General features: G+C 38.3%; 1 protein-coding gene across 1 annotated transcript; it reads right to left on the reverse strand.

Annotated features, from left to right (window-relative positions):
• Window positions 1-8,318: 8,318 nt before the first annotated feature.
• Window positions 8,319-12,312, reverse strand: LOC122661166 (cytochrome P450 90B1-like). The gene is made up of 8 exons (XM_043856500.1): window positions 12,062-12,312; window positions 11,523-11,847; window positions 11,291-11,443; window positions 10,945-11,196; window positions 10,771-10,863; window positions 10,612-10,690; window positions 10,405-10,514; window positions 8,319-8,744 (listed from the first exon to the last, which is right to left on the reverse strand). The coding sequence occupies exons 1-8, from the start codon at window positions 12,262-12,264 to the stop codon at window positions 8,454-8,456; spliced, it is 1,506 nt and encodes a 501-aa protein (XP_043712435.1). The 5' UTR covers window positions 12,265-12,312; the 3' UTR covers window positions 8,319-8,453.
• Window positions 12,313-26,119: the final 13,807 nt, after the last annotated feature.

Here is a 26,119-nt window from a genome sequence, read left to right on the forward strand (position 1 = left end):
CAAATAAATAGTCCAGCGCGGCCGGCGAGCGCTTATAGGGAGTACAAATCCCCAGGTTTTGGAAAATTACCCAAAGTAACACGCTTTTTAGGACCTCCCACATCACTGTACGGTGAAAATCACTTTATTGAACAAAATGATGCCGGTGAAGGAAAATTTCCTCCACTTGTGATTATCTCCTTCACCTAAAAATTACCTGCTTATCATCTTTACATCTCTCTAATTGGGGTGTCAAAACCTAATCCGAACCGACAAAATTGAGAAATCGGACCACACTGAAAAAGGTAAGGCATTGAACCAAACTTAACAAATCAGACCAAAACCGAAATAATCCGATAGCAACCCATAATTCATGACAAAAAAAACCTCAAACCAAGTAACTTTATTGAATCATGTTTTGGATTCATTACTAATGAATATATTTACATAGTAAATTGAAACCAAACTGAATCCAAATTGATCGGTGTAACTTTATCGGATCATATTTTGGATTCACTTATTTTCACATCAAAATCGGTGAAATCGAACCAAAACTAATCCAAGCCAATCAATTGACACTCTTACCTCTCTCTTCTTTACATTGATTTGACTTTATGATTGAACTCATTAACTACCTCTTCTTATTATGTGAGGTTGAAAACACCTTCCTCAATCCAATAAAATTCCATAGATGATTTCAATCTAAAAAAAAAAAAAATTTCCACGGATGAAGTGAGAATAGGATAATATAACCCATGGTAAAGAGGAACTAGGTCTGGAGATATTATATTGAAAGAAACATAGGAGTTTGTGGCTAGGTATTTGAACAAAATATGATCAATGGACTGATTTGTTCATTTTGGTGGCTAAATATTATATATGTCTATTAACTAGCTACATGTCAATCCATTGTATGACAGATTCATCATCCTAAGCTGTTTCAAATTTCTAAAATTTGAAAGAAAACCCTCAGCCAGTTTTTGAGATACATCGGATTACCATGTCCTGGCTTTACCCTGTCACAACTTTGGTTCTGAAACCCTTCCCTTTTTTTCCATAAAGTTATCATTTTTGTTTTGCACGAAAACTTTATTTCCATTCATTTCAAACAAAATGGAAATGGTTTAGGTTTTCTTCGCCATAGATAAAGTGAGAATTTGATTGAACTACGAGATAAGTGAATGTTAGCATTGTCTCCCACCTAGATACTGTTAATTATTTGAACCATGGTTTGAGGTATTGGTATTGGATCGCCCGATACGGCTGATACTGCATGATTTTGAATGTGACCGATACCATATCGGTGACACAGTATAGACAAGGGGTGAAATAGTCAAAAACTCCATTGTCTGATATGATCGATCCATACTGATACTATATCGGTTTTGAAGGTGACCAATACTTGATCCGATACCGAACACTAAAACCATGGTCTAAACTATCCTTCTCCAGTCCAATCAAAGGGTCAGAGCCCGGTTCAGAAAAATTGGGTCCAATGGGTGATATATATGTAATGAGTCCACATAGTTCGAGTGCCAACCAAGAATTAATCCCAAGAGAAGATGGAAAATCAAATAGGTTAGGTGGGGGATTCCCTCAAATGTTGGAATTCCGAGTTGGCAAGTAAAGCCATTCAATATTATTCAATCATAGAGTGGCTGAAAGAAGTGAAGCGCGGCATTTGTTCTCACCAGTGGAGGTATCTTTTTAGAGTGCTTTCGATTGTCAATTTCCATGGGCCTCGCAAGCCCATTCTACGTGGCTTAATTTGGGCCTTAAGAATGAAACGTAATTGGACCGTCCACCATTTATACCAATATTAGCTGCCTGTTCCTATATATTCTTCTTATTCGTTGGCGAATTTGTCTTCCTCCTTATTATAGCGTAGAATTAAAGTACGTTTACTCGTGAGTTATACCAGAAAAATGGAGGGTGGAGCGTGGTTCCTATCCCATGCTCCTGTGCGTACACGGTAGGGATGTCAACGGATCGGATTCAGCTCGAATAGTGCTATATCCGCATCCGCATTTGCATCCGATTAGCTTTCGGACGGATTCGGATAATGCTAAACGGATACGGACACGGATATGGATAGAATATTTTATCTGTTTACATGTAAATATAGCTTTTTGGATAGCTATAGCGTATCCGTATCCGTTTAGCTTTCGGACGGATTTGGATAGTGCTAAACAGATACAGACACAGATACGGAAAACGGATTTCAGCTATTCATTTACATCCCTAGTACACGGGGGCCAATAGGTATCAATAGGAGCATCATTTCGCATCTCATGGGTTTGTTGACGTGGCAGTCAAATTTTCCAACCTCATCCCTCTCCAAAATCCCACCCTTTTACGTAGGATTTTGTGAGACCAGATCATGTTCTTGTACAAGTACCATCCAAGGCCCTCCAGGGCCACTCACATGGAATCCACTCCTCTTGTGGATCCCACAATGGATTCCACGTGACTGACCCTCGAGGGTCTGGATGGTAATTGTACAAGGACATGATCTACACTTGGATTTTATGGCGAAAGGATGGAATTAGTTATTTTATTAATGTGCGGTCCACAAAAATCACTGTTCTCACCGCCATTACACATGGGTCGCACCTCTTTTTTTTTTTTTTCTTCTTCCAAACAGGGCCAAAAAGTTTTTGAATATCTACATGAAGCAGCCTCCGGGAAAGAGATAACCCACAACAAAAACTTGGATAAAGGTATTTTCAACATTCAATAATATTGGAATTTAGCTACCAGTTTCTTTGAATTAGCTGAACTAACATCGAACTTCTCAGTTGTAAATATCTCCCACCAGCATAACCAATGGACAAAAGCGTTGCGATCTCTAACCCTGTGTGCTATTAGGAACAAGACACATCTTCCCCCCTTTATATATGATGTACAAACTTTTCTTTTGCTTTAATATATTAGTTTTTATTTTGATCCCGGGCTGATTGAAACTTGAACGACTTGGGTTGACACGCTTGCTGCTGCGATGGCTGGGTAGGAGCTGACTCATTGTGGATGTAGGAAAGTTAATGATGTTATTCATTCTTCTCAGAGTCTTACCCCATTGTTGTGTGACGCTGGAATCCACCTCCGGTGGGTTTTTTGAAGTTTAACTGCGATGCAACTTTGGCTAAGAATCAGATAAAAGGTGGTCTAGGGGTGATTTGTAGAGACCATACTGGGGCAGTGCTGTTGGCTAGGTCCCTCCCTCTTCAGTTTGGTTCGAGTATTGAAGGTGAACTGCTAGCCATTCGAAGTGCTTTGCTTGGGGCGATGGAGTTTGGCTTGGACAGCTTGATCGTTGAATCAGATTGTAGAGAAGCAATTCTGTTGGTTAAAGGAGAGCAAGCTCCGATGTGGGAGGTGGAAGATATTGTTTCGGATGTGCTTAGGCTTGCGTCTTTTCTTTCTAATATTGTATTTTCTTTTGCTCCTAGGGCTATGAATAGTGTTTCAGATGCCCTGGTTAGGAAGGCCCTGTCACTTGGGTGCGTGGCAGATTGGCCACACTCTATTCGGTGGCTTCAGGATCTCTGTGTGACTGATGCCACCCCCTGCACCCACCCCTCTCATCAATAAATTCCCCGTTTACCAAAAAAAAAATAAAAATTTATAATGTAAAATCACATGATTGAAGAGATTCTATCTTCACCTAAGTTTAAGAAAACTAAATTCAAAGACTTTTGCAAACGTGACAATCACGCTCGCGACATGCCTAACATTGCACATGGAATGGTCACACAATTACACTAAAGAGTCAAAACAATATGGGTGGCCATCGGGTGGGTTGGGCAGGCTGAACTGAAAGAGTTACTTGAGCCCACCTGACTTCAGATTTGGTTTGTTCAGCCCAAGCCCAACCTAATCAACATTAATTGAGCCCATAGTTAGGCTTGGGTTCACTGTCTGGCCGTGTAGTACCTGCATCAGCATGGAGCCAATGAGAGCGTGCTCAAAGGATCTATTGGATTGAAAATTTTAATTTAACCATAGGCTGAATGGTAAATTCACGTAGTCCTGTGTCTAGGCACAAGAACCACATGACCGGTTAGCATTATTTTTCCCTCCTATTTTATTTTCTCCGTTTGTTTCAACGTAAAATTTTACTTGAAAAATTTTACGGGACATATTTTACTTTGTAAATTTAAATTTTTATATGTTGAAAAAATTTCTAATGTTTGTTTCCATAAAAAAACCAAACAGTGGAACACTTTCTAACATTTAAAATGTTACATCTACATTTCTTTGAAGTGAATTTTCAAGTAAAATTTTACCTGGAAAATTTTACGCCGAAACAAATGGAGCCTTAATATCCTTAGACCAATCCAAGGTTGAAGCACTTCCGCCCAACCTTGGGTTTTTTTTTCTCTAGGTTGGATTGGAAGAGATTTACTCAAACCTGCCCAAGTTCCCACACAAAACGGAAGGACAAGAAAGGAAAAACTATTACACCAGTGGCATGTGACTCACCCCATCATATTGATGACCAGAAAAGATATATAAGGGTAGGGAGAGGGTTCCTTTTGACACCAATGTGTAGTTTCGGGTATTGGAGGGAGGGGTAATACAGGAAACCTGACAATAGGAGGTATATAGGAACACTGCCTGGCACTATCTCTCTCCTCCTCACATGAAATGACTTCGTTGCCCTCTTATTTTTTAAACCATTATGCACGTCATTGGTGCACTCTTCTATATGTTCTTGCTTAGGGAACCCTCTCCTATAGTAAATTTATAAAAACAAAGGGCAGAGGTTTCTAATGACGTCAGTGTGGGAGATGGTTCCGTAAATAGGGGACCAATTTGAAGAAAATTATCCTCTCCAATTCTTTAAAGTGTTGCAGTACAGCAGTGCTAGGTGGAGATGTCGACACCTGACAGCTGCTGCATCCAATGGTCCATATCAATTAGATCGGATCATTGGATGTGGGAAGCTGCCAGGTGTCGGCATATTCACCTAGCACTGCCGCATTGCCACACTTTAGGAATTGGAGAGGATAACAATCCCCCATTTGATTCAGGAAGAAAGGGAGTGTCTCAATATGGGTTCCACTGATCAAAATGTGAGAGGGTGTGGGAAGGAATTCCCACATTGGCATCGTGGGGGGATCTTTTTTTCCAAACAAAATAATGGTATTGCAACCATAGTCTCAAAGGGGTGGAACTCCTGTTTTCAATCCTCAAATTCACACTTTGGGTCCTCAATTAAGAAAAAAGGCCTTGAAGGTGCCCATGAAACACACAACCAATTAAAAAGCCCAGGCCCAGTATTTTCTTGCACCTCTTGATACCACAAGATCCAAGAGCAAGGATATTCCGGAAAATTATCCTCTCCAATTCCTTAAAATGTGGCAGTGCGGCAGTACTAGGTGGAGATGTCAACACCTGACAGTTGCTGCATCCAACGGTTCATATCAATGAGATCGGGCCGTTGGATGTGGTAGCTGCCAGATGTCGATATCTCCACCTAGCACTGCCGCACTTTAGGAATTGGAGAGGATAATAATCCATTCCTCTCCACTATGAAAATTCTGGTTAGGTACATCTGAATCTTATCTAATCTAATCCAATTGAAGAAAGCGAACAAGCTGTTAAACAATTACTATCATTCCCCTACACTCACCCTATATTTACTCAAAGTCTCCTATCCTAAACTTCTTTTCTGATTCCCCCCTCCCCCATGACATGCCGGCTTTAGATGCCTGCTATGCTTCCTTCAGGAACACTCTTAATTCCTTATGTGAATGCTTCCTTGCCCTGATTCCTGATGATTAAAGAAGAGTTTTATCATCTCTTTTCGTAAAAAATTGTATCGTCCACCCTATAACTCTTCCTCGCTTGCTCCCATCGAGGCCTGATATGTTTCTCAACTTCGTTTCTTTGCTTGCTTGAATTTATGTGGAGTACTTCTCACTCAAAGAGATCATATGTTGCCTTCTGTGCTGCCAGTCTTGCCATTAGACCACCAAAGTTTCCTAGATTTGAAAATTTTCATTCTACTTCCCTTTAGTTTCCCTTGCTACAGAACAGAGACATCTTTTTTTTTTTTGTCCATTTGGGATGCAAGCAAGTTGGGCAGGACTTCTCAATTCAGGTTATTTAGGCCCAGCCCATAAAGAACAGCAAGTTTTTGTGTTGTGATAGGTCAGCTGCTCAAACCAGGGCTTGGGCCTGGGCCTGGGCCAGAAGGAAATATCATGGATCTCGGTTTGGGCTTAGGTTGCCCCGTGAAATTTGTGACGTTCAATATGAAATGAATACAAAAGTAGTCAAAGCTTTAGTACCAAAGTGCACTTATAAAAGCTTATCCATCATAGTTAAAAGGGAGAATGCTCTCTGTGCCGGGGGCGCAGCCACATGGGGGTGGGCGCAATGACCACCCTGCCCCCCTGAGTGGCAGACCCATGTGTCTGGTCGCAGCCTGCACTGTGGCACAGAGAACATGAGCCCTAGTTAAAATTTGGGATTCAGTTTCCTGTCCGGTTGTGTAAAGTATGCTAGAGTCTCCTGTGTTTATCTCTCTCCTCCCTTGCGGCAGTGTTATCTTCCCCGAAATTTTTTTTTGGGGGAAAAGAACATTGTCTGGTCGCTTGCATAGCCCCCTGACATCACCGCCCTGCACCCTACAAAATGAAAAATTCCTCCTGATCGATGGCCATGCATGCACTCCCATTGGCCCCGCGCTGGTGCAAGAGTCACGTTACTGGGTATCGTTCTTCTTCTGAATTTTTAATAAACAAATGGGAAGTAGTTTTCTGTACGGGAGTGTGGTCTACGCCAGCACTCCCATGTGTCTATCTCTCTCCTCCTTAAAATAAGGGGGCAGAGATGTCTTTTCACATGGGGAGGAGAGAGATACACTCATGGGAGTGTTGGCGTAGGCCACACTCCCGGACAGAGAACTTTCTCCCTAAACATTATTACCTGTTGTTGTGCCTAGGTCCTACTCTCTTTCTCCCACCCTCCCCCCTATGAATAAATCCCACTTCAATAGAATGGATACAGAGCTTGTTGCTGGTCTCATGAGGACGAAATCTGCTACCGGGGCTGCAGGAACTTTCCTGCCTGCTGCTGGGCTCGCTGCCAAAGAAATGGAATCTTGAAGGGTATATTGAAACATAAAAAATCTAGGAGGGTATTTGTGAATCCAAAGGGGAAGTGAATTTGTTAAAACAAACACCATGAATCATGAACAAAATCAAAAAACGCAGCAAGATGACACAGAGATTTAATAAAGTTTATGCACTAATACGATGTACTACGTCCATGGGCAAAGCTAAAGATGATTCACTATGTAAATGGAAATCTCACAAGAACATCCAAAACGACGCTGTTAATTCTCACTCAGAAACCCTAACCCTAAAATCCCCAAATTTCACTCTTTTTACAACAAGACAGGTAAATACTCCTCCAAACGGGTCAGGTTCTATTGGCTTAAGCCCTCCGCTACCATCATAGATCTCAGAAAAAATCTCATTTGGATCACCACCAAAAAAATATCGTAACGGGTCAATCTTCGAAACTGGCACAAGAAATCAAGACACACATAACTAAATTATTCCATTTCTGTGGCTGCGAGTTCGAGTAGTAGCAAAAAATTTTCCTTACATGAACTCAACAGTAATAGCAATGGGTTGAACAACAAAATCCACCTCCACGTTTGCTTCTCTGAAGGTGAATTTTAACAGAGAAATTGTCCAACTTGAGAAGCAAATTCTTGATATAGTACATTGACATGTTGGTAGAAGAGACATACACACAAATACAGGATCGTTATCTTCTGCTGTCCGCTGCCCAAACAACACCTGTTGTCCCCTCACATGGGGGCAAAATGACGACTTAACCTCTATGTCCGAACACACTGCCCGAGAGAGGTTAAATCGTCATTTCGTGCCCCATGTGAGAGGACAACACTAAACAGCAGAGGATAAAATTTCCACAAATACATGGCCAAGAATTGTCAACTAGGGCTTCTTCTCAAACGGACAAAGAGACCTTTAATTTTAGTTTTGTTTGCATTTGTTTTGTTCTTGAAGGTTATTGACCAACTGGAATCGAGAGGAAATATCTTTGTCCTGTGATAGATATTAATAGTCTTTTTTCCCCTCCCTTTTAAACCTAGAAAATTATTACATTGAAACCAGGAAATGAAACATAAGTACTATCACACACCACAAAACTGATAAATTTGGACCCCCAAGCCCAAACGCTGGCTTAAAATAAGGACAAACGAAATTAAGAATTACAAGAGGGGACCTGGTCCTATTTCTTTTAAGTTGATACTCAAATCATCTTCTTTTGTTTCTCCTTTCTACGTTCATGTGAGAACTGAAACAATGGCTTACAATGACTTTGGTGTTCTTCTCTTCTTGGGCTTTAATACTTTATACAAAAGAGATATATATTTGGATAATGGGATATCCAACATGAGAGGCTAGAAGTGAGAACTGATCTGCTTTCATTCATGAGTATAATACTTCTTCTTGTATGAGGTTGTGGTGGTGGTGGAGATGGTGGACCTTGATTGGGAGGCCTTTAGGGAAATCAACGAATGGGAAGGCAAGAGCGTGATCGGGTTCGGCTAATTCCCAATGAAAATTTAAGACCAAGTGATGAATGAATACAGCCATCTCTAGCTTGGCCAATTCCGAACCGGTGCACAATCGTGGTCCACCCCCAAACGCCATGAAATTGTTGGTCGTCGTCAAATTGGAATAACTTGATGATGTTGCATTTCCCCTATCACCTGTGATCTGCATTATCCATCCCCACATTACCAGAAATAATGAGATGAAATACACAATTGATGATGGGATGATAGCTATTCATGTTTAGAACCAAGGTTAGGAACTGAAGGAAAACCAATAGCTACTAATATTGTAATTAAAGTATATGGGGTACACTACTCTAGCTTATATGGTAAAATGAATTATGGCCAAATATTCTCCAAATTATATGGGAGTGCTGGCTATCGAAAGATACATGCCCAAGTATTTGTGGATTTCAAAAAGAAAAAAGTATATGTGAAGTTTGTATTATAAGAGAACGAAGAAAATTTTCAACACAACATGGATTTTGATTGGAATATCCATCTAAATCTAAGTGTTAGTTCTCCTTCAAATAATCTCTTAATCTTTTGATTAGATTAATTTGCTCAAAAACATTCTCTCAAGCACCTAAATTTGAGGAATGTGGGGTTTTCTCTCAGTATGAATATGAATTCAAAGCTTGAGAACGAGAAGAACCCTACTCCCTTCTTTTTTTGGGGGTGGGGGGGCGTTTGAGGGCATCCAATAGGGGTGAGATCTGGTGTAGGGGCTAATCAGAATGCGTGTGAGAGCATTCAATAGGGGTAAAATTTTTCATTTCATGGGAAGTGGGTGGTCATTTTATCCTTCTTGTGTTTGATACAAGCACAACCTGACCACCTGTTTTTCCTTTGTATATATATACTATTTGGGTAAAAGTTGTTTATAATGGCAGTTCAAAAATGAAATTCCACACCTCTTCACATATTGCTATTCATGTGAAAGAATGATATATCATAAATACCCTTCCTTTATTGTTAGATTTTGAAAGAAATTCTCTCATTGGCCCGAAACTACACTTGAGTAGCATAAAAACCTCTTCCTATTATCTTTCGTTTCTTATCCTAAAGGAAGGGACCTGAAAAAAAAATCTTATTAAGAAATTATTCTATTTCATGATTTAGACCCACTTATAACACTAAGGCACGTGCATGCCATATCTCCACATGAGTTTTAATCATTTCCTCTTGAAGGAAAAATAAATTAAGATTTCCTGCGAAAATATAAAATATATAAAAAGGTGACAAAAAGGAATAAATAATAAAATAATAATATACTGTAGGACCTGTAAATCATGCTTGATGTTCAACCCAAAAAGAAAAAACAAATGCTTGATGGGATTTATTTTGGTACAGTAAATATGTCGTATGCATTATTGGAATGCATTCTAAGTCGATTATGCATTCTTAAACGATAAAAATAGTTATTTGGCTGTGTTTGGTATGCAGTCTAGGTTGTAACATTTTCGAATGATAAAAATAGTTGTTTTTATTGTCTGAAAATGTAAAATCGACCTAGAATACATTCCAAAAATGCACATTAAACACAGTCAAAATCGTCCAAGAATATAAAATCGACCTAAAATGTATACCAAATACAGTCTTAGAGTCATTAAATAGAGGGGTCTATGCTCCTATCCCTAAGAAGTCTACGATACATCTCAACCTTTCGATGAATCTAATCAGTTTAACAATTGAATGGTCCTGATGGAATGGTGGATATGATGGTGGGTCCCACTTCTTCCTGATATGGAAAATAAAAAAAATAAAAAAAAACCCAACTCCAAAGCATTAAAAATCAAGAAAGTGTAATGCATGAACTGTACCTGCAACCATCTCCACGGATTGAAGTGTTGTGGCTGACCATATACCGAAGGATCCAGATGGACCGCATCAAATACTGGAAGAACTTTCCACCCTCTTGGAATGTCATACCCTTTTAAGAGAAAAACAAAAGAAAGGAATTTTTTTTTTCAAAGTGGAACAGATTCCAAAGTAATTCCAATTTCCCAGTTAATTTCAACTTCTTATACCTTTGTATCTAACATCTTTAAGAGCTTTTCTGTGTACGAATCTAACCACGTTCCCTAACCGAAGTGTCTCATTAATAACCTGTTTAAAAAAGATCCAAACTTGTCAAAGTCTCTCAATCAATCAAGATTGAGAGAAAAATTAAGAACAGTTGGACTTACACATTGTGTGAATTCCATTTGTTTATAATCGTCCCAATTCAATCCAAACTCTCCAGATTGTTGCTTAGCTCTGCTGATTTCTCTGTGTTCTTCCTGAAAAGCACAAGTGAAGAATTAACCAGAGAAAGAGATTTTATTTTATAATAATGAAACCTATTTAATTTTATCACATACCCTTAACTGTTCAACTGCTCTGGGGCAACCTTGTAAGAAGTAGATGGCCAAAGCTATTGCAACTGAAGAAGTTTCATGACCAGCAAAAAGCAAGCTTAGTATGAGATCAAGAATCTGCTCTGTGGAAAAGTTTGAATTCTTCAGAACCCAACCAAGTAGATCATCTTCTAGTCTCTCACAGTCATCATCATTCATCTGACGGATCCTTTCCTCCATTTTACGCTCTATAACTTTAAGAATGGTTGTTCTTGACTAATTTGCCCAAAAAATAAAAAAAAGATGATAACTTAGAATCATAAAATTAATGAAACTTAAGAAATTAATAACTATATATATATATATATACCTGTAAGGCTTTCCTATAAGCAGTTCCAGGAAAATTCAAAGGCGCAGAAACAACCCCTTTCATGAACGTAATATACTCTCGTTTCAGCTGCTCTGTTTCAGGCTTTCCTGGATCCATGCTCATGATATGTTTCGCCATCAAATTGAAAGTAAACTGCAAATTTAACAATTTCCCTCGCAGTTAGTCTTTAAAAACTTGAAATTTTTTGAATGTGAATTAAAATTGAACCTACCTTCTTTGCTTCATCCTGAGCAGAAAAAGTCGAATTTTCTTTCCATGATCGTAGAACCAGCAACGTATGTCTCTCCACTTCAGGTAATAGATGAGTTCGAAGCCTTGGATTGCTCATGAAATTGAGAGAAATCATTCTCATATCTCTGTGCATGTCTCCCACCAAAACCAACATCGACCATTTTCCAAGTATTCCTCCAATACTTCTAGGGTAACTACATTCGAAAAGCTTTCCTTCGTTCTGTAATATATACCGATTAAGCCCTGCGTCTGCCGATATAATTGTTCTCTCACCGAACAGATTCGATTTGTATATCTTTCCAAACCTGCAACTCTCGCACCCGTAATGTTAACGATTGAGATTTTTAGATCTTAGATCTGACTGAAATCGTAGAAGGCCTGAAAAAACCGCCGTAATGTTGGATGCTCTTACTAATCGTCGGTTTCCGGTCAGCATTCCGGCAGAATCTTCACTGCTTGGAATTGTTGAAGAAAGCGGGAAAATTATTTTTAACTTTAAATAGTTATAGAGAAAAATACCTTGAAATGTGCTGCTCCATGAATTCACCAGTAGAAGTAGCAGAGTGAGGCTTCAAATAACCAATCGTTTCGCCGAGAAAAGGCCAACCAGTGTTTCCTGGTGGAAGATTAAGTGTTCTTCTCTTCGTTTTGATGAGATTCCATGCGATAATAAGAGCTAGAATTGCTGTTGGAAGATAGAGAAGCAGTTCTGTTTCAGACATGGAAAATTAGGAAACAGAACAACCCTCGTGTTTCGTTTCTACTTAAATTTTTTTTTCCTTTTCTTTTCTTGGCATCCAAACGTAGCCAAGAGTAGAGAAAGGTGGTCTTGAAGAACCAAAACGTTCTGCGAGATATGAATACCGAGCGAGTAAGCTCAGGAGCTCAGCTGCTTTTAAAGCTTCTTTTCCTTCTCTTTTGGGGTTTTTCATTTTTGGCTACGACAAAAGCTAACTCGTATTTTGGAACTTACGTAAATAGCCCTCTCCCTCTTGACCTGTCTTAGACCTATTATCGTCATTACACGACTTAATATTACAGTTTAGACTTTAGGGTAACAACTAACGACCTAATCTAGCTACGACGGGACCACCGTGTACGTAGACAACATTTGTAGCCTTGCATCATGGATCCTACGGCTCCCAATGTTTCTAAGAGAAGTAACACATGTAGTTATGCTCTTGAGCTACACTGGATAACATAGGAGTGCAGTACAACTTTAGGACATGTACTATTTATAAAAAAGGATCTGGATACTCCACTTCCGAGCTGCCCCTATTTCTCTGCGCTCCACACAACAAAGTGGAAAAGATTGCCTTACCCCCGCTGGGGCAAGGCGCTTGGTAATTTCACATACTCCTATTGGGCGCAAGAGCCTAGTGAGCAACTACTGTTCTTTTCCTCAATTTTTTTTGAACTTGAAATTTTTTTAATAATAAGACTCGAATATCAGTCCATAATTGGACTAATTGGATTAAAAACAGGATAATCGGGCTGATGAAGTTATAAATGAGCAAGGGATCTCTACTTGGTCACATGTTCTCTACTCAAGCGTTTGTGCCAATGGGTGAGCAGGCCTAGTATCTACCCCAAGGGACAGAGCGTCATCTCACAGTGCCTTGTGAGAGGACGTAGGAAACACCACCAAGTAGAGATCTTTCTCCCCTTTTATTTATACCGATTCACTGGTGCACCCTTAATAAAATTCAGGTTTATCACATTAATGGAACTCCGTTGATTGATCCTAGCTAAATTCAATCGGAGGTTCATGCATGGTTTTAGTACATGGTATCGGATCGGTTATCGGCAATACAAAAAATCGATATGATACTGATACGGTATCGACCTGGATCAGCTGTATCAGACAAAATTACCCCTTGATTTTCTTAATAAATGAGTTTTTTAACCATTTTACCCTTTGTCTGTACTGTGCTAACGATACGGTATCAATATGATATTGATATCGGAGACTAGTAAAACCGATACATATCACTCGATTCGGGCAATACGATACCGATACATATCACTCGATTCGGGCAATACGATACCGATACTTAGAACCATGGGTACATGGCCTGAAAAACCTATCACGTAGGCCGTATTAGATAGATTGGTGGTTTCCATGTCGTCAATCTGTAATAAATCTTTGTAGATTTTATTGTCCTTGAATTATTCTTTTTGCAGGAGAAAGAACGTTTCAAAGAGTTACATAAGTTGTTTTAAATTGAAGGATTCTTTTTTCTTTCAAAATTTTGTTTATGTTTATTTTGATCAAACGACAAATGTTTTTCTGGATTTTCATTCATTACATTTGAATAAGTGATGAACAAATGGAGTAAGAACCTCTAGGTGTAGCTTGAGGGTTTTAATGAATCAAGGACCATGAAGTTGAAAACTTTCTATTACATATCCATTGTAATCAATATTTGTGTGTTTCAACTTGAGTTGTATGTGATGAAATTCTCATATGCGGTTTTCAGAAGGGGAGTCTCCTTAGTTCTCAATAAAGTATATTGGCTCGAAGAATGTTTTAAGATTTAAGCAATTGTATATGTTATAACTAGTAAATATGTTTCTCCGCATGTCAATATATTTTATTGTTTAGACGGTATTACAATTACTTGTTTTTTAGTACAAGTAATTACGGGGTTTGCTAAGACTTTTTACTATCGTCTAACCGTTACCAAGGCTTTTGCCTCTATCCAATACATAATGACTTAAACTAACTTTGGTTAGTTAATCCGATCAATTCATTGACGGTCGACAATTATGATGGTTCTAATGATGATCCTATACGTATTTCGTATGTATTTGACTAATGCATTAAAAAAAACCTCGTGAATTAACTTGGATTATGGATGTGGTTATGGGCGTATTGATTGTCACTTTTGGTGTAACTGATTATTCTTTACCTTGGGACCAAATTGGTTATTAGATAGTCAAAATTGTGATAGGTATACCTAAAGTTATTCATGTAATAGGATCACCTTGGTAGAGGTATTGTGTGGAAGTGCTAGTGTGGGTCAATCTCTTTGACTCGTTTTTATAGTTTATACACTTTTGTGTTAGTTTTTCTTACGAATCGTTATTTCTTCCAATTCCTCCAATTTCTCACATGGGACAAAAATGACCATCCTACCTCCTGCCCGAAAACACTACCCAAGGTGGGATCCACCCCCTATTAGAGGAATTGGAAGAATTGAAAGTGCCCACGAATTGGAGGTGATAATTATTCCTCTTCTTACTGTCATATTTATATTTAAGTAAGTCACTAAATTTGAAAAAAAATAAAATTTGACTCATGATCGATATGTCGTTCATTTATTCTCAAAGTCAACATAAGTCAACAAGGCCCAAGCCAAGCAAGGACCATGCATGGGATGAACCATTATTCCAATTTCCAAACTAGCAACGATACCAACGTGGAAGAACTATATAAAGGGACCTGCAAGCTGCAATTTTTTTTGATAAGGAGCTGCAATACTAGTTAGTTATTAGTTAAGATGTTCTCTATAAATGGTCACGGACACCGTTGCCAGCACAATCAGATCGATTCAGAGTGTGTTGGATTTTTCTTTTTTTGGGTAAACGAGTGTGTTGGACGGTGCAAAAGAAAGTAGGATCCGGCTCCTCTCCAGCTAGCCCATCGCCCTGTGAGTGCCTAGTGAGGCATCTAACGATTGGGATGGTTGGATGCACTTATTCCCATGCAAGCACATGTCTCAATGCATGCCCATCAGCCCAGTCAGATGACTGATTGGGCGGGGTGCTCGATAGAGAGGAGCTTGATATTGGGTGATACATAACGGTTTTACTAGTTGACAATTCCAATATCATGTCGATATCGTATCGGTGACACAATATAGACAAGGGGTAAAATAGTCAAAAATCTTTTTTTTATGAACATGAGTTTGGACCGTTGGATGTCTGACATGTTACGTGTCAAAATCTCCATTTAGCATTGTCGCACTGCACAATTTTAGGAATTGAAGAGAATTAAAATTCGATCAATGCCCGTCCAATACCGTGTACTAAAAATCTAATACAAAAAAAAATCATGAATGAAAACTGCAAAAGCCATAAATTCATGAATCCGACTCCTCTCCAAGGAGCTCAGCACCCAAGGAATACCTAGGAGGCATCCAAGGGTTGGATTGTACCGCACACATCTCAGTGCATGCCTAAAAATATGTGCAACACAACCTATCGGTTGAATGCCCCCTTCGTGTGCTGGGCTCCGAGGAAAGGAGCTCAATCCTAAATTCTCTGTTTAGAAAAGGGGAGAGAGAATCGTTGGACGAAAAGAATGTAAGAATGTGGTGGGCCCTTTCCTCCAATGAGGTCAGCTTTTGATCGGGGAAGATCTTTATTCGGGTTGGGCCCACCAAAATGATCGGCCACACAAACTGCATGCACGTGTGCCTCATTTTGATGGGAATTTGAATGTTTTTTTTTATTTTTTTGTAAATATTGGATAATGAATGTCCATCCATATATGATATATCACATATATGAAGCAATGATTATGCATAAGCGGATTTGACCCCAAAAAATAGATTATGCATAAGCGGGCCATTTTAGTCCTTTCTCCACATACCTTACATGTATCATTTGCCCGCCCCAGCCTGGCTCCATTTCAAATCCCGTTCTGCCACCCTGGATAATCCTAGAATGCCACGTGGTCATATATTATTGGCTCCGCAATTGAAATTTTATCCTTATACTATTCTGTCCGTGAGATGGAGAGGGGGGTTGTCTCTCGTGGAGAAGCCTCTGAGAATTGACAACCATTTGATTGGTTATTTGGTGGGACCCAGATTTAGATAACTACATACCTACCACCCATCCACCCGTGCGGCTGGGCTATGCTTTCTAATCGGGGGATGTTTGTGTGTATCTGTGTCGTACCAATCATTGTTATCACATCTTTTCACAATTCATTCTGTCAACGCTCGCACACACGTGTACCATCACGACTAGTCGTATGAGAGTGTAAAAAGAAACCTCATCGCCCGCGCACTTTAGCAAAGGTGCTGGAATCCGACCAGCTATTATTAATGTGGGTATTTCGTTCTTCAGAGTAGGATTTGCAGCAAGGCATGAAACAGGCAGCTGATAAATTAAAATTGGAACTAGTTCAATTTGTAGAGTTAGAAGCCTTTGCACAATGCAGTCGAACAAGTCAGGTACTCAAGTTGATTGGTCTTATCTCGTTTTGTTTTGGTATGCACTTGCGATCTAGCGTGACTTTACGAGTAAAAGGTCATAAAAAAAAGTTAGAGATGTAAACGGACCTGAATATGGGTAGGATGTGATCGGATACAGATGTGAGTTGAATTCAGTTTTTTGAATATTTGTTTATGTCCCTAAAGAAAATCAAGCAAATCTCTTAGGATGATTGGTAACTAGCGCTTGCGGTGAGGATATTTTGGCACCTGTCTTCCTTCCCAGGCACATATGATTGGTAAGGAGGGGTTATGATCAGGTACATTGCCCTTAATGTGAGTGTCTGAATGACACCTGTATTGAGGGAGGAAAGAGATAGACAAAGGGAGGCACTAGCATACGCTACACGCTACACCATCAGACTCAATCCCAAAGTTATGTGTAAGTTTAAGTCTACTAGTCCACACAATATCAACCACATCTAATTTACCATGTGACAAAACCAAGTATGCTATTCATAGACTCCATATTACTTGTTACATGCTCCCATTGCAAAAATAAAATTTTATGGACCAAGTTTTCCTCCACCCATAGTGGATAGTTCACCCACCATCATAGAGTTTACAAAGCCCTCCTAGGGTTTTAGTATGTTCCACAATACTCTCCCGATACCTTTATCGTCCTCTCCTGCCGCGTGGTGAATGGGATCCCATTCACCTTGGGTTGAGGGAAACTCGATTCAAATTTTACTGTAAGAAAGATAAAAAAATCTTATAAGGGGAAGTTTTCTTTTTCACCCATGATGAAGGGTTAAAGACTCTGTGTAAATTGGTTAAATCTTGAGTATATTAAACTCAAAGAGAATTAATATAAGAATGTTAGATTGACTTTTAGTTTTGCCAAAGAAAGTAGGAACTAAAATTCTAGATTTATCACATCTTCAAGGAAAATTAGGTAATAGATCACATTTTATCAGGGTGTGCACTCCAAAAGACACTCATGAACTTACATAATTAGATTAGAACTAATTGTAATTGGTTAAAGGGGAAAAGAACGTTAATTGATCGTGTGGTTAGCATGATTAATTCCTGTTCTTAGACACAAACCAATGCCTTTGTGCGTGAAAAGACCATTCAACCCCCATTGAAATAAAAAATTGTATCCAAATCAATATGCCTCAGTGCACATTTTCATTGGCTACCACGCTGGTGAAGGGGATAAACATCTGGTTTGCATTCTCTTACCCTTAGTTAAAATACCCAAATTAAGATTTTAACTTTCTTTATGGAACTAAAGTATTTAATTTAGCAGATAGCTTATTGGACTGGCCATTAAGATTTGTTGATTTCCTATTAAACTAATTTTAATCGACACCTAAAACCATTTAGTAATCTAAATCGGGAGTAACATCAAATATATTCTTGGGTTGAATTAAAATTCTGTTTCATATTTGAGTTATTGGAGCTCAGATAGGATAAGGCTCCAAAAAGCCATAATTGCATTGTTTTGCCTTAATTAAGGTTTAATTACCTTCCATCATATAGGAATTGAAAGCTCTACCAAAGAGTGTTCTAATGAGAACTTAATCAACTGGTTCTACTATTATTCATTATTACCAAACTAAATGAAAATCCTTACAGACTAGACTCCTACTTAGAATGTTTTCCAAAAGTCACATTTCTATCTAACGGTGGAAAATTATATGCAACAAACCTAGTTGGACTACAAGGACCACCATGAGACATTTTTACCATCTTTGATCATCAAAATTTACTTATTTGATCAATTATTCTTTGGCACTTTGATGAATAATTAAGTAGGAATAATGAGGGAATCGACAAATACAATATGGGAAAAAATACGCTAACTAGTCGCATGGTTCATATGCTTAGACACTGGACTGCACAAAATTACCGCTCAGCCCACAGTGAGCTGAAAAATCTCTTTCAGTTAAATGCTCTTATGCATGCTCTTATTGGCTCAGTGCTGATGCAAGCGCTACATGACCAGTTAGTGTTCTCTTTCCCATTATGTGTTACAACTCCAATCAACTTTGAGCAAAATATATCTTATACCCCCCTCCTCCCCTCTTTTTTAACGAGATTCTATAGCACATATTTGACTCAAAGATGTGTTGCACATTAGTATCAAAGTCGCAATGTCATTCTATGAAGTTTCTCGACAAATCGTTTCATGTGTATTCATGCATTCATTCTTTTTAAGCATTTACAGGATCGACTTCCATTGATTCTTATTTGAATTTGATCGAAAGTGGTTAAATCCCTAGAAAATGAAATTAGAAACAAAATAAATAAATAAATAAACAAAGATTACCTAAGGTTTATGATTTATTTGGAAATTTTTAATCAAAAACACTTTAAATCTTATCTTATTACAATAAAAGATAAATTTTATTGATTAAATAAAATAAATATCAAAATGAAAATTTTAAATGCTAATATATTAAAAAGAAAGATATGGAAATCGAATATAATGGAAATCAGACTTGGCCGATCGTATCACATCAATTTTGATCCGATTCTTTAAGCCATGCATCCACACTGTCCACAAAGTCACGGGCGTTTGGCGTTTAACAAACATTCACTGACATTACGATCCCCTACACTCGCTTAATAAGCCAGTTGATCCACATGCACGTGTGACAAACTGTGACAACGAGCTTTGATTCACTTACATTCCTTTTGCAGGTTAGGCATACGCTTAGCTACGTAAGGGATGACGTGATACGAAAGTACAGTAGAGAGTATGAATAATGAGCACCGCATATGGAATTATTTTTCTGTCAGGGTCACTAGATCATTATCACCTACAATTTTGACACCCTCTAATTTTCATACAATCCCTCACATGGGAGCTGAAATGACCACTTATCCATTGCCTGGATAGTATTCGGTTGTCCGATTCCTCTCATAGGGGCAAAAATGACAACTTAATCATATCCAGGCAATGTGTTCGGACAGGGGGTTAGGTCGTCACTTCAACCCCCTATGAGAGGAGCTAGACAATTGTACCAGACAGTAAAGCATATGTGTTATGTTACCTTCACTCTTTTGACCCCCAAAGTGCAACACACATCGAATGGTTGGAGTTGTTCGGCACGCATGCTAAGGACAACTACAGCCATCCAATGTGCGTTGCATTCACGGACGTGTTCGAGAGGATTTTTTTTTTTTTTTTGCTTCGGGACTAATTATATTGGTACATGTAGAAATTCTCTTATATGAAAGTTGGATAAAATTGATCTTTAAAATATAATAAGACAAAAACTATGATGACATAATGAATTGATTTATGTGTCAAATTCAATTTGGTTTTGAATTTTTTTCTTTTTTTTTCTTAGCTCTATTCTTGTGATTGAATTGTTTTAAGTTGAGAATTGAAAGACAAGGTCTGTTCCATCATGGATGGCCTTTTCTTATTTGTGTTTGTGATTTAGAATGCATTAGTGTAACTGTTATTTGTTGTTGTGAACCGTTGGAATGACATCTGAATACGATTTCGTAAGTGATATATTAAAAAATAGCCCATCAATATACGGTGAAACTACGGCCACAAGCAAAGTCAAAGCGGTACAAACCCCTACGGACTCCACTTCCCTATGCAAAAAAGCCTGCACTAGTCACCTCTACCTGTAGAAAAGCCTACTCGCTCCGCATCCATGCCCATCTTTTAAATAACTAAATAAGAGACTCAGGGCACTAGGTATGCTCTTTAGGGACGATTTACTCTCAAAGTCAATTATTCTCTTATTGTTCACAATACTTATTGTTGTTTGGATTTATTGTTAGAAAAACCATGGGTTTCTTTCAAATCTCAATCTCAGATGTTTTGTATGAATAATTAGAATACAATGAAGTAAATAAAGAAACATAAAGGAAGATGTGTACATTTCACCGCATATATTGATGAAGAACAAATAAGAATAATTCGATGAAAAATGATTGTAAATCCTCGAATAATCTTGGATAATTACGATGGGGATCTTCTCCAGTCTCTCCCGTACATCTTTCTTTTTTATGGAGAAAAGAAAAAAGAGAATAATGACTACAAGGACTCTCATCATTAGTATTTATAATATTCTTCAAATTCTAACCAACTTTCACAATGGGTCAAGCTAGTCCGATATCTCAATAAAATAAGTAGTAAATCACGTCAGTCCATATATTTCTTGATTCACATCAATGATCGATCCGATAATTAATCAAGCCCACACATCGCCGTTAAAAAATATTTAAAATTTTTGACTTAGACATTGGAGAGTTTTCGACGAGTTCAACTCCGTCCCTCTCTAGTACCCACTCTGATTCAAATGTGTCTATGAGGTTGTTATCAAATTAAATAACTGTCACCTTTTCTTTAATTGATAACATTTGAGTGATCGTGATTAGCGATAAGAAAGCTCCCAACGTTGTAGTAATTGAGCCATGGGTGATGCACTGCATTGCAACATATTCTAATCTTTGAAGAGTGAAAATAAACCATTTACATCTATATATATATCTCTCTCCAATTATCATTCTCAGTCAATGCACACGAGAATCGAGATAGTAGTTGTTGAGAGAGAAAACATGGAAGATTGATTTACCATAGCCATGAAACAACATGGTCAAGATTGGCTGCATTAATTGATGATGATGGTGATATTGAGAATCTTCCAAGAAAAAAAAAAATTTAGGTAAGTGTCGGTTCAAAATTGACAATAGAGTCTTTTCTGACTTATATAATATCTTTCCAATATAGGAGCCAAAGATAGAAGCAAGGATTTTTCTGTGCATGTGTTGTCAGTAAGAAAGAAAATGAAGTTTTGGCTCTCTCTTCTACTATTATTACTCCTACCCTGAAAAAAATGATTTTTCTGTGCTTGTGTTGTCAGTATATGACCCTCATCCTTCATTCTAATGGGTGGAGGATTCTATAGACAGCAATGCTTCATAGAATCACAGGAGATTAATAATATGATTGAGGCAACAGTACTACACAGTACCAATCAATTATCCAATCAATCATTTCTTTTTGTCATAAATCATTTGGTTTAGTCATTGTCTCAAACAGGTCGTGTGCATTTCACAACCTAGCTTTTGAACAGGTTAATCACTTAATATATCATCTGTAAGGGAATCTTGTTTGCTTTTGGCCTCAAATTGTTGTTCATCTTTCAGTTTTGGATTTTACTATTTTGATTAGACTAATGAATCAAAGAGAGTCATAATCCCACATCTGAATTTGGACTTATATAGAGACTGGAGATAGGAAATGATTGGCACTAACAAAGAGATTAAGATTGAGATTTTCCACGATTGGATATTCTTCTCATCGATGCCGTAAAGAATGAAAGAGCTAAGAAATGATGAGTTAAGTTGTATTAGCACAGAAATACAGGAGTAATTCTTAAATTCCAAGTTTTGCAAGATTTTCCAAGACAGCAACAAGAGCAGCAACAAGAGTCTCCATTTCTTCCGTAATTTGCTCTTGGCTCTTTCGATCGGTTCTAAGCATAGGCTCTTTTGAATCTTTGGCGGGTTATTTCGGTTTTGAAATGCACCAGAAAGGTCAAAAAGTGCATACGTTAGCACCGTGGGCATTGAATCCTAAAGACCTAGGGCAGTTTTATACTTTTATGGATTAGGGTTTCTCTATATTATATTTTTATATGGAGGTTATCTCTTTGAGAGATGTGAGGGTTGAGAGAGAGGTTTTGTATTTTACTTCACAGAATAGTGGATTTGAACTATCACTCTACCATGGACGTAGCCTATCTTCTTGGAGTTGAACCACGTAAAATCTCTTATCTAGTGTATGTGTGATTTCACATTTTCTTTGCTTTCTACAGCAAAATTGCCATTTTGCTGCGTTATTTTTCTAACACAATGTAATTCCCCCATCTCGCACAGAGACAGGGATGAGGATGTAGGGTTTGGGGAAAACGAAGACACCTCTTGAAGTTCTTATGGGTAAATGACAAGTTTGTCATTTCCTCATGTAATAGAGCCATAACATCATCACTTAACAGTAACATACTAACTGACTGTTAAGTTTGTAATTTTTAATGAAATTGAAGGGGTGTACGAGTCATATGTGTGAAGCTTCAGGTTTTTCTCGATTTTAGGCAAACTACAAGGGTGGTACGCGTAATTTTCTCATTCAATGCTTTTACAATAAAATAAAATAAAAAAAACAAACAAGAGTCTCCATGGTACCTTGCCATGGTTATGGACTTGTGATTCGTTGGGAAATTGACTCTTCACAACCACCCCCACCCCAAAATCATATAATGTAGTCTCATTTGCTATGTTGGAATTGCAAAAACATATCCTTGTTCTTCTCAAGTGATCCACCTAGCCAAGTCAAATATGTATCTGATTGAGGTACCACCCTTGGTCCAGTGATAAAGTCTTGAATTGTGGGAATGTCAAATTTAGTGGTCATCTGATGTAGTGAATAGCGTTTCATACTTAGACTTATGTTTTTGGAAGGATCTCTCCATCTTGAAAATCAAAATTTTGAATTGAACGTCATTAAATGGTATCAAAACAAAAGTACAATAGAAAATCTTCATTCTACATTGATGAAAGAAAACTTAGTCCTTAAATTCCCTACTTCCAATTCAAAAAAATTTATTTTTTTTGACACAAGTGTGCCACAGAGTACAGACTACACATTGACTATTTTCAAGTACCACCTAAATTGCCATATGACTGAAATAGGTCCCATGCAACCAAGCTGGACCAAGTTGGCCCACCCATCAAACTGGTGTCATGTCCTTATAATCATCATTGTTAAGTTGATCTGCTATTGGTGATTGATGAGGGAACCACTTGTGTGCCACTATGGGGTTATTTACAAGCCCACGTAGGCCTACACAAGTTAATTAATAAGGCCTGACTTAAAAGGAGAAGGGATCCCATTAAGCAAATCTTTATAAAGTCATTTTTTATGTCAATTAAGAGGTCTAAGGATGGATATTCTTTGCTTTGTTTGATTTCCCTAATTATTGTGGGTCTCTTGTTTCTTTTTGTTTTCTAGATTGGAAAAGTAACAACCTAAGAGAATGGAATGAAAAGACCCTAGTGGTCAGTGATTAAAACTAATTAAATAGTTAATTAGGTCTGCAAATGATATGATTTTGGCCATGAATAGTGATAGAAAAGGAATCAAATTAATGAAAAGGTGGGGCCATATGCAAGATTTTATGGGTTGAAGGGTAGCATATCAACCTGTATGGTTCTAAATCAACATTGAGCCTAACAACTAAAGCTCCCACATGATGGCATTGCTCAAAGGGAGATAAAAAGTAAGATTAACTAATATCTGTACTTAGTGGGAAGGGATTCAGATCCTCTACTGCCAAGAAGAGACTTGCCATCGTCCTACCCAACCAGGTCGGTGAGAGTGTTTCAGAGCAGACTTGGCGGTGGAGAAGAAGAAGTGAAAGGGGAATGGGTTATGGGTCGATTTAGGTCTATTGTGGTCGGTCGGCTTGGGTTTGATATGAGAACAAACCAGATTCTCCTCACTTTTGAATTAATTTGAAACTTGACCGTTGGATCAGGATAAGACCACGTGTCACTTTCATCGACCTGGGCAGAACGATGGCAGGTCTCTTCTTGGCAACAGAGGATTTGAATCCAATGGGAAAACATCGATTAATCGGAAATCCGAATCATCTTCCAAGTGTTTAAATTATCAAATTATACTTCAATTGAGGAGAGGGTTCTCTAAGCAAGCGACATGGTTTCATACATATGAGGGCAAAAAGGTCATTTCATATGGAGAGAGAGAGAGAGAGAGAGAGAGAGAGAGAGAGAGGGTGCTAGTGTACCCTCCATAGTCGGCTCAGAGAATTTTTTTTCCCTATATTTAAAGATCATAACCATGAATCAAAGATCATAAACTACCCTACTAAACTATCTAGAGAACCCTTTAAGGTGCATGCTAACAGCTAAGTTACTTACTTTATTGATAACTCCATTATTTGGTGCCCTCAACTGTTCTAATTTGCTTTAGATCATAATCTATAGACCAAATGGGCCTTGGAAAGAATAAAACAGTTGGGAGAACTTTTGTCTTCAAAGAAAGAGAATAGCTGGAAAAAAAGGAGTTTGGAACATTAATGGTCCATACCATTACCATTTATTCATAATCCATATATTCTAAGCTTTTGAGTGGGAAGTCAAAGGAGAGACTGAAGTGGTACAATAATCATTTGAAGGAGCCAGCCTGCCCAGTGCCTCCCCCCATGCTGTCTAAAGATCAAGCAGAAAAGTGAAGAGACCCTTTCAATTCTTTGAAGGCAAGAACTGGGGACCAAGACCAAATTTTTTTTAAATAAATGTCTTCTTTAAATGCTTTATATATGCCCATTAACATTCTTATATTGTTTTCTTTCTTCTTTGCTAATTTTGTGTTCAGAAAAGGTTTAAGAAGGGAAAGTTGGATGCATGAAGCAGGTGGAGAGGCAGATGAGCAGGAATTCAAACAGCCACAGTTTTTGTTTCTTTTTCTCTGGGTGCTCATTTCTAACTAGGGATGTCAATTCCAGGCCTGTGTAGGCAGGCTCGACCGAGACTGATCGGGAAAACCCGAACCCGGTCCCTTTGTTAAACGTGTCGGGCTCAAGCCCGGATCAAGTAATCGATCATTCTCAGTGTGGAGGTCTAGGTTGACTGTTGCCTGACTCAGTCCAACACATTTAAAACTCCGTTTAGAGTGTCTTTACTCAGCCCGATATGTTTAGAGCCTGTTTTGAGATAAATGGTTCAGTGGCCAATTTAAGATTCATCTATGGCCCGTGTAACCTGATTATTGATAGCCCGATTAAAGACATGTACCTGACAGATCGTTTATAAATGGGACCATGTCTGCCATATGCAGGATCAACTACCTATTCAGAAGGGCACAATGCAAGGGGAAAAAATGGTGAGGCCCGATTAGACCCGACCGGTTGACACCCCAACTTGAAAGTATTCTGGCCTTGTGGTTGAGTTATAACTCATAATAGAATAAATGAGAGGGATAAGTTTCAAGTCTCCGCTGTTACATATTCTTGAAAGGATAAAGGGGTTTTCTTATTCACACCTCTAGAGGTGTGGACTAATTTGCAACCTTACTCTTTTGCCCATTTAGTAGGGCTTTTTTTTCCTTTCACATGAGGGTAAATCCTATTATTTCACATGAGTACCTGAAAAATGTGCAATGTGCAAAACAATGGTAGTTTTTTATGAGGAAAATTTACGAAACACCCCCTGAAAATGGGTCGAAACTCGGATCACCCCTTGAAATTTGAAAATACTCAGATCACCCCCTCTACACTAATAGAGTTAATCTGCTGTTAGTTATTGATGTAAAAAAGACTATTTTACCCTTGTACTAAATCATTAGAATTAAATTTAC

This window comes from Telopea speciosissima, chromosome 5 (genome assembly GCF_018873765.1).
Source record: "Telopea speciosissima isolate NSW1024214 ecotype Mountain lineage chromosome 5, Tspe_v1, whole genome shotgun sequence".
Classification (NCBI taxonomy): Eukaryota; Viridiplantae; Streptophyta; class Magnoliopsida; order Proteales; family Proteaceae; genus Telopea; species Telopea speciosissima.

Coding starts and splice junctions, on each gene's coding strand:
- LOC122661166 (XM_043856500.1), bottom strand. CDS start 12,264: ATGTCTGAAACAGAACTGCTTCTCTATCTTCCAACAGCAATTCTAGCT. Junction 11,848..12,061: donor ATGGAGCAGCACATTTCAAG/GTATTTTTCTCT, acceptor CGAGAGTTGCAG/GTTTGGAAAGATATACAAAT. Junction 10,515..10,611: donor TAAAGATGTTAGATACAAAG/GTATAAGAAGTT, acceptor TTCTCTTAAAAG/GGTATGACATTCCAAGAGGG.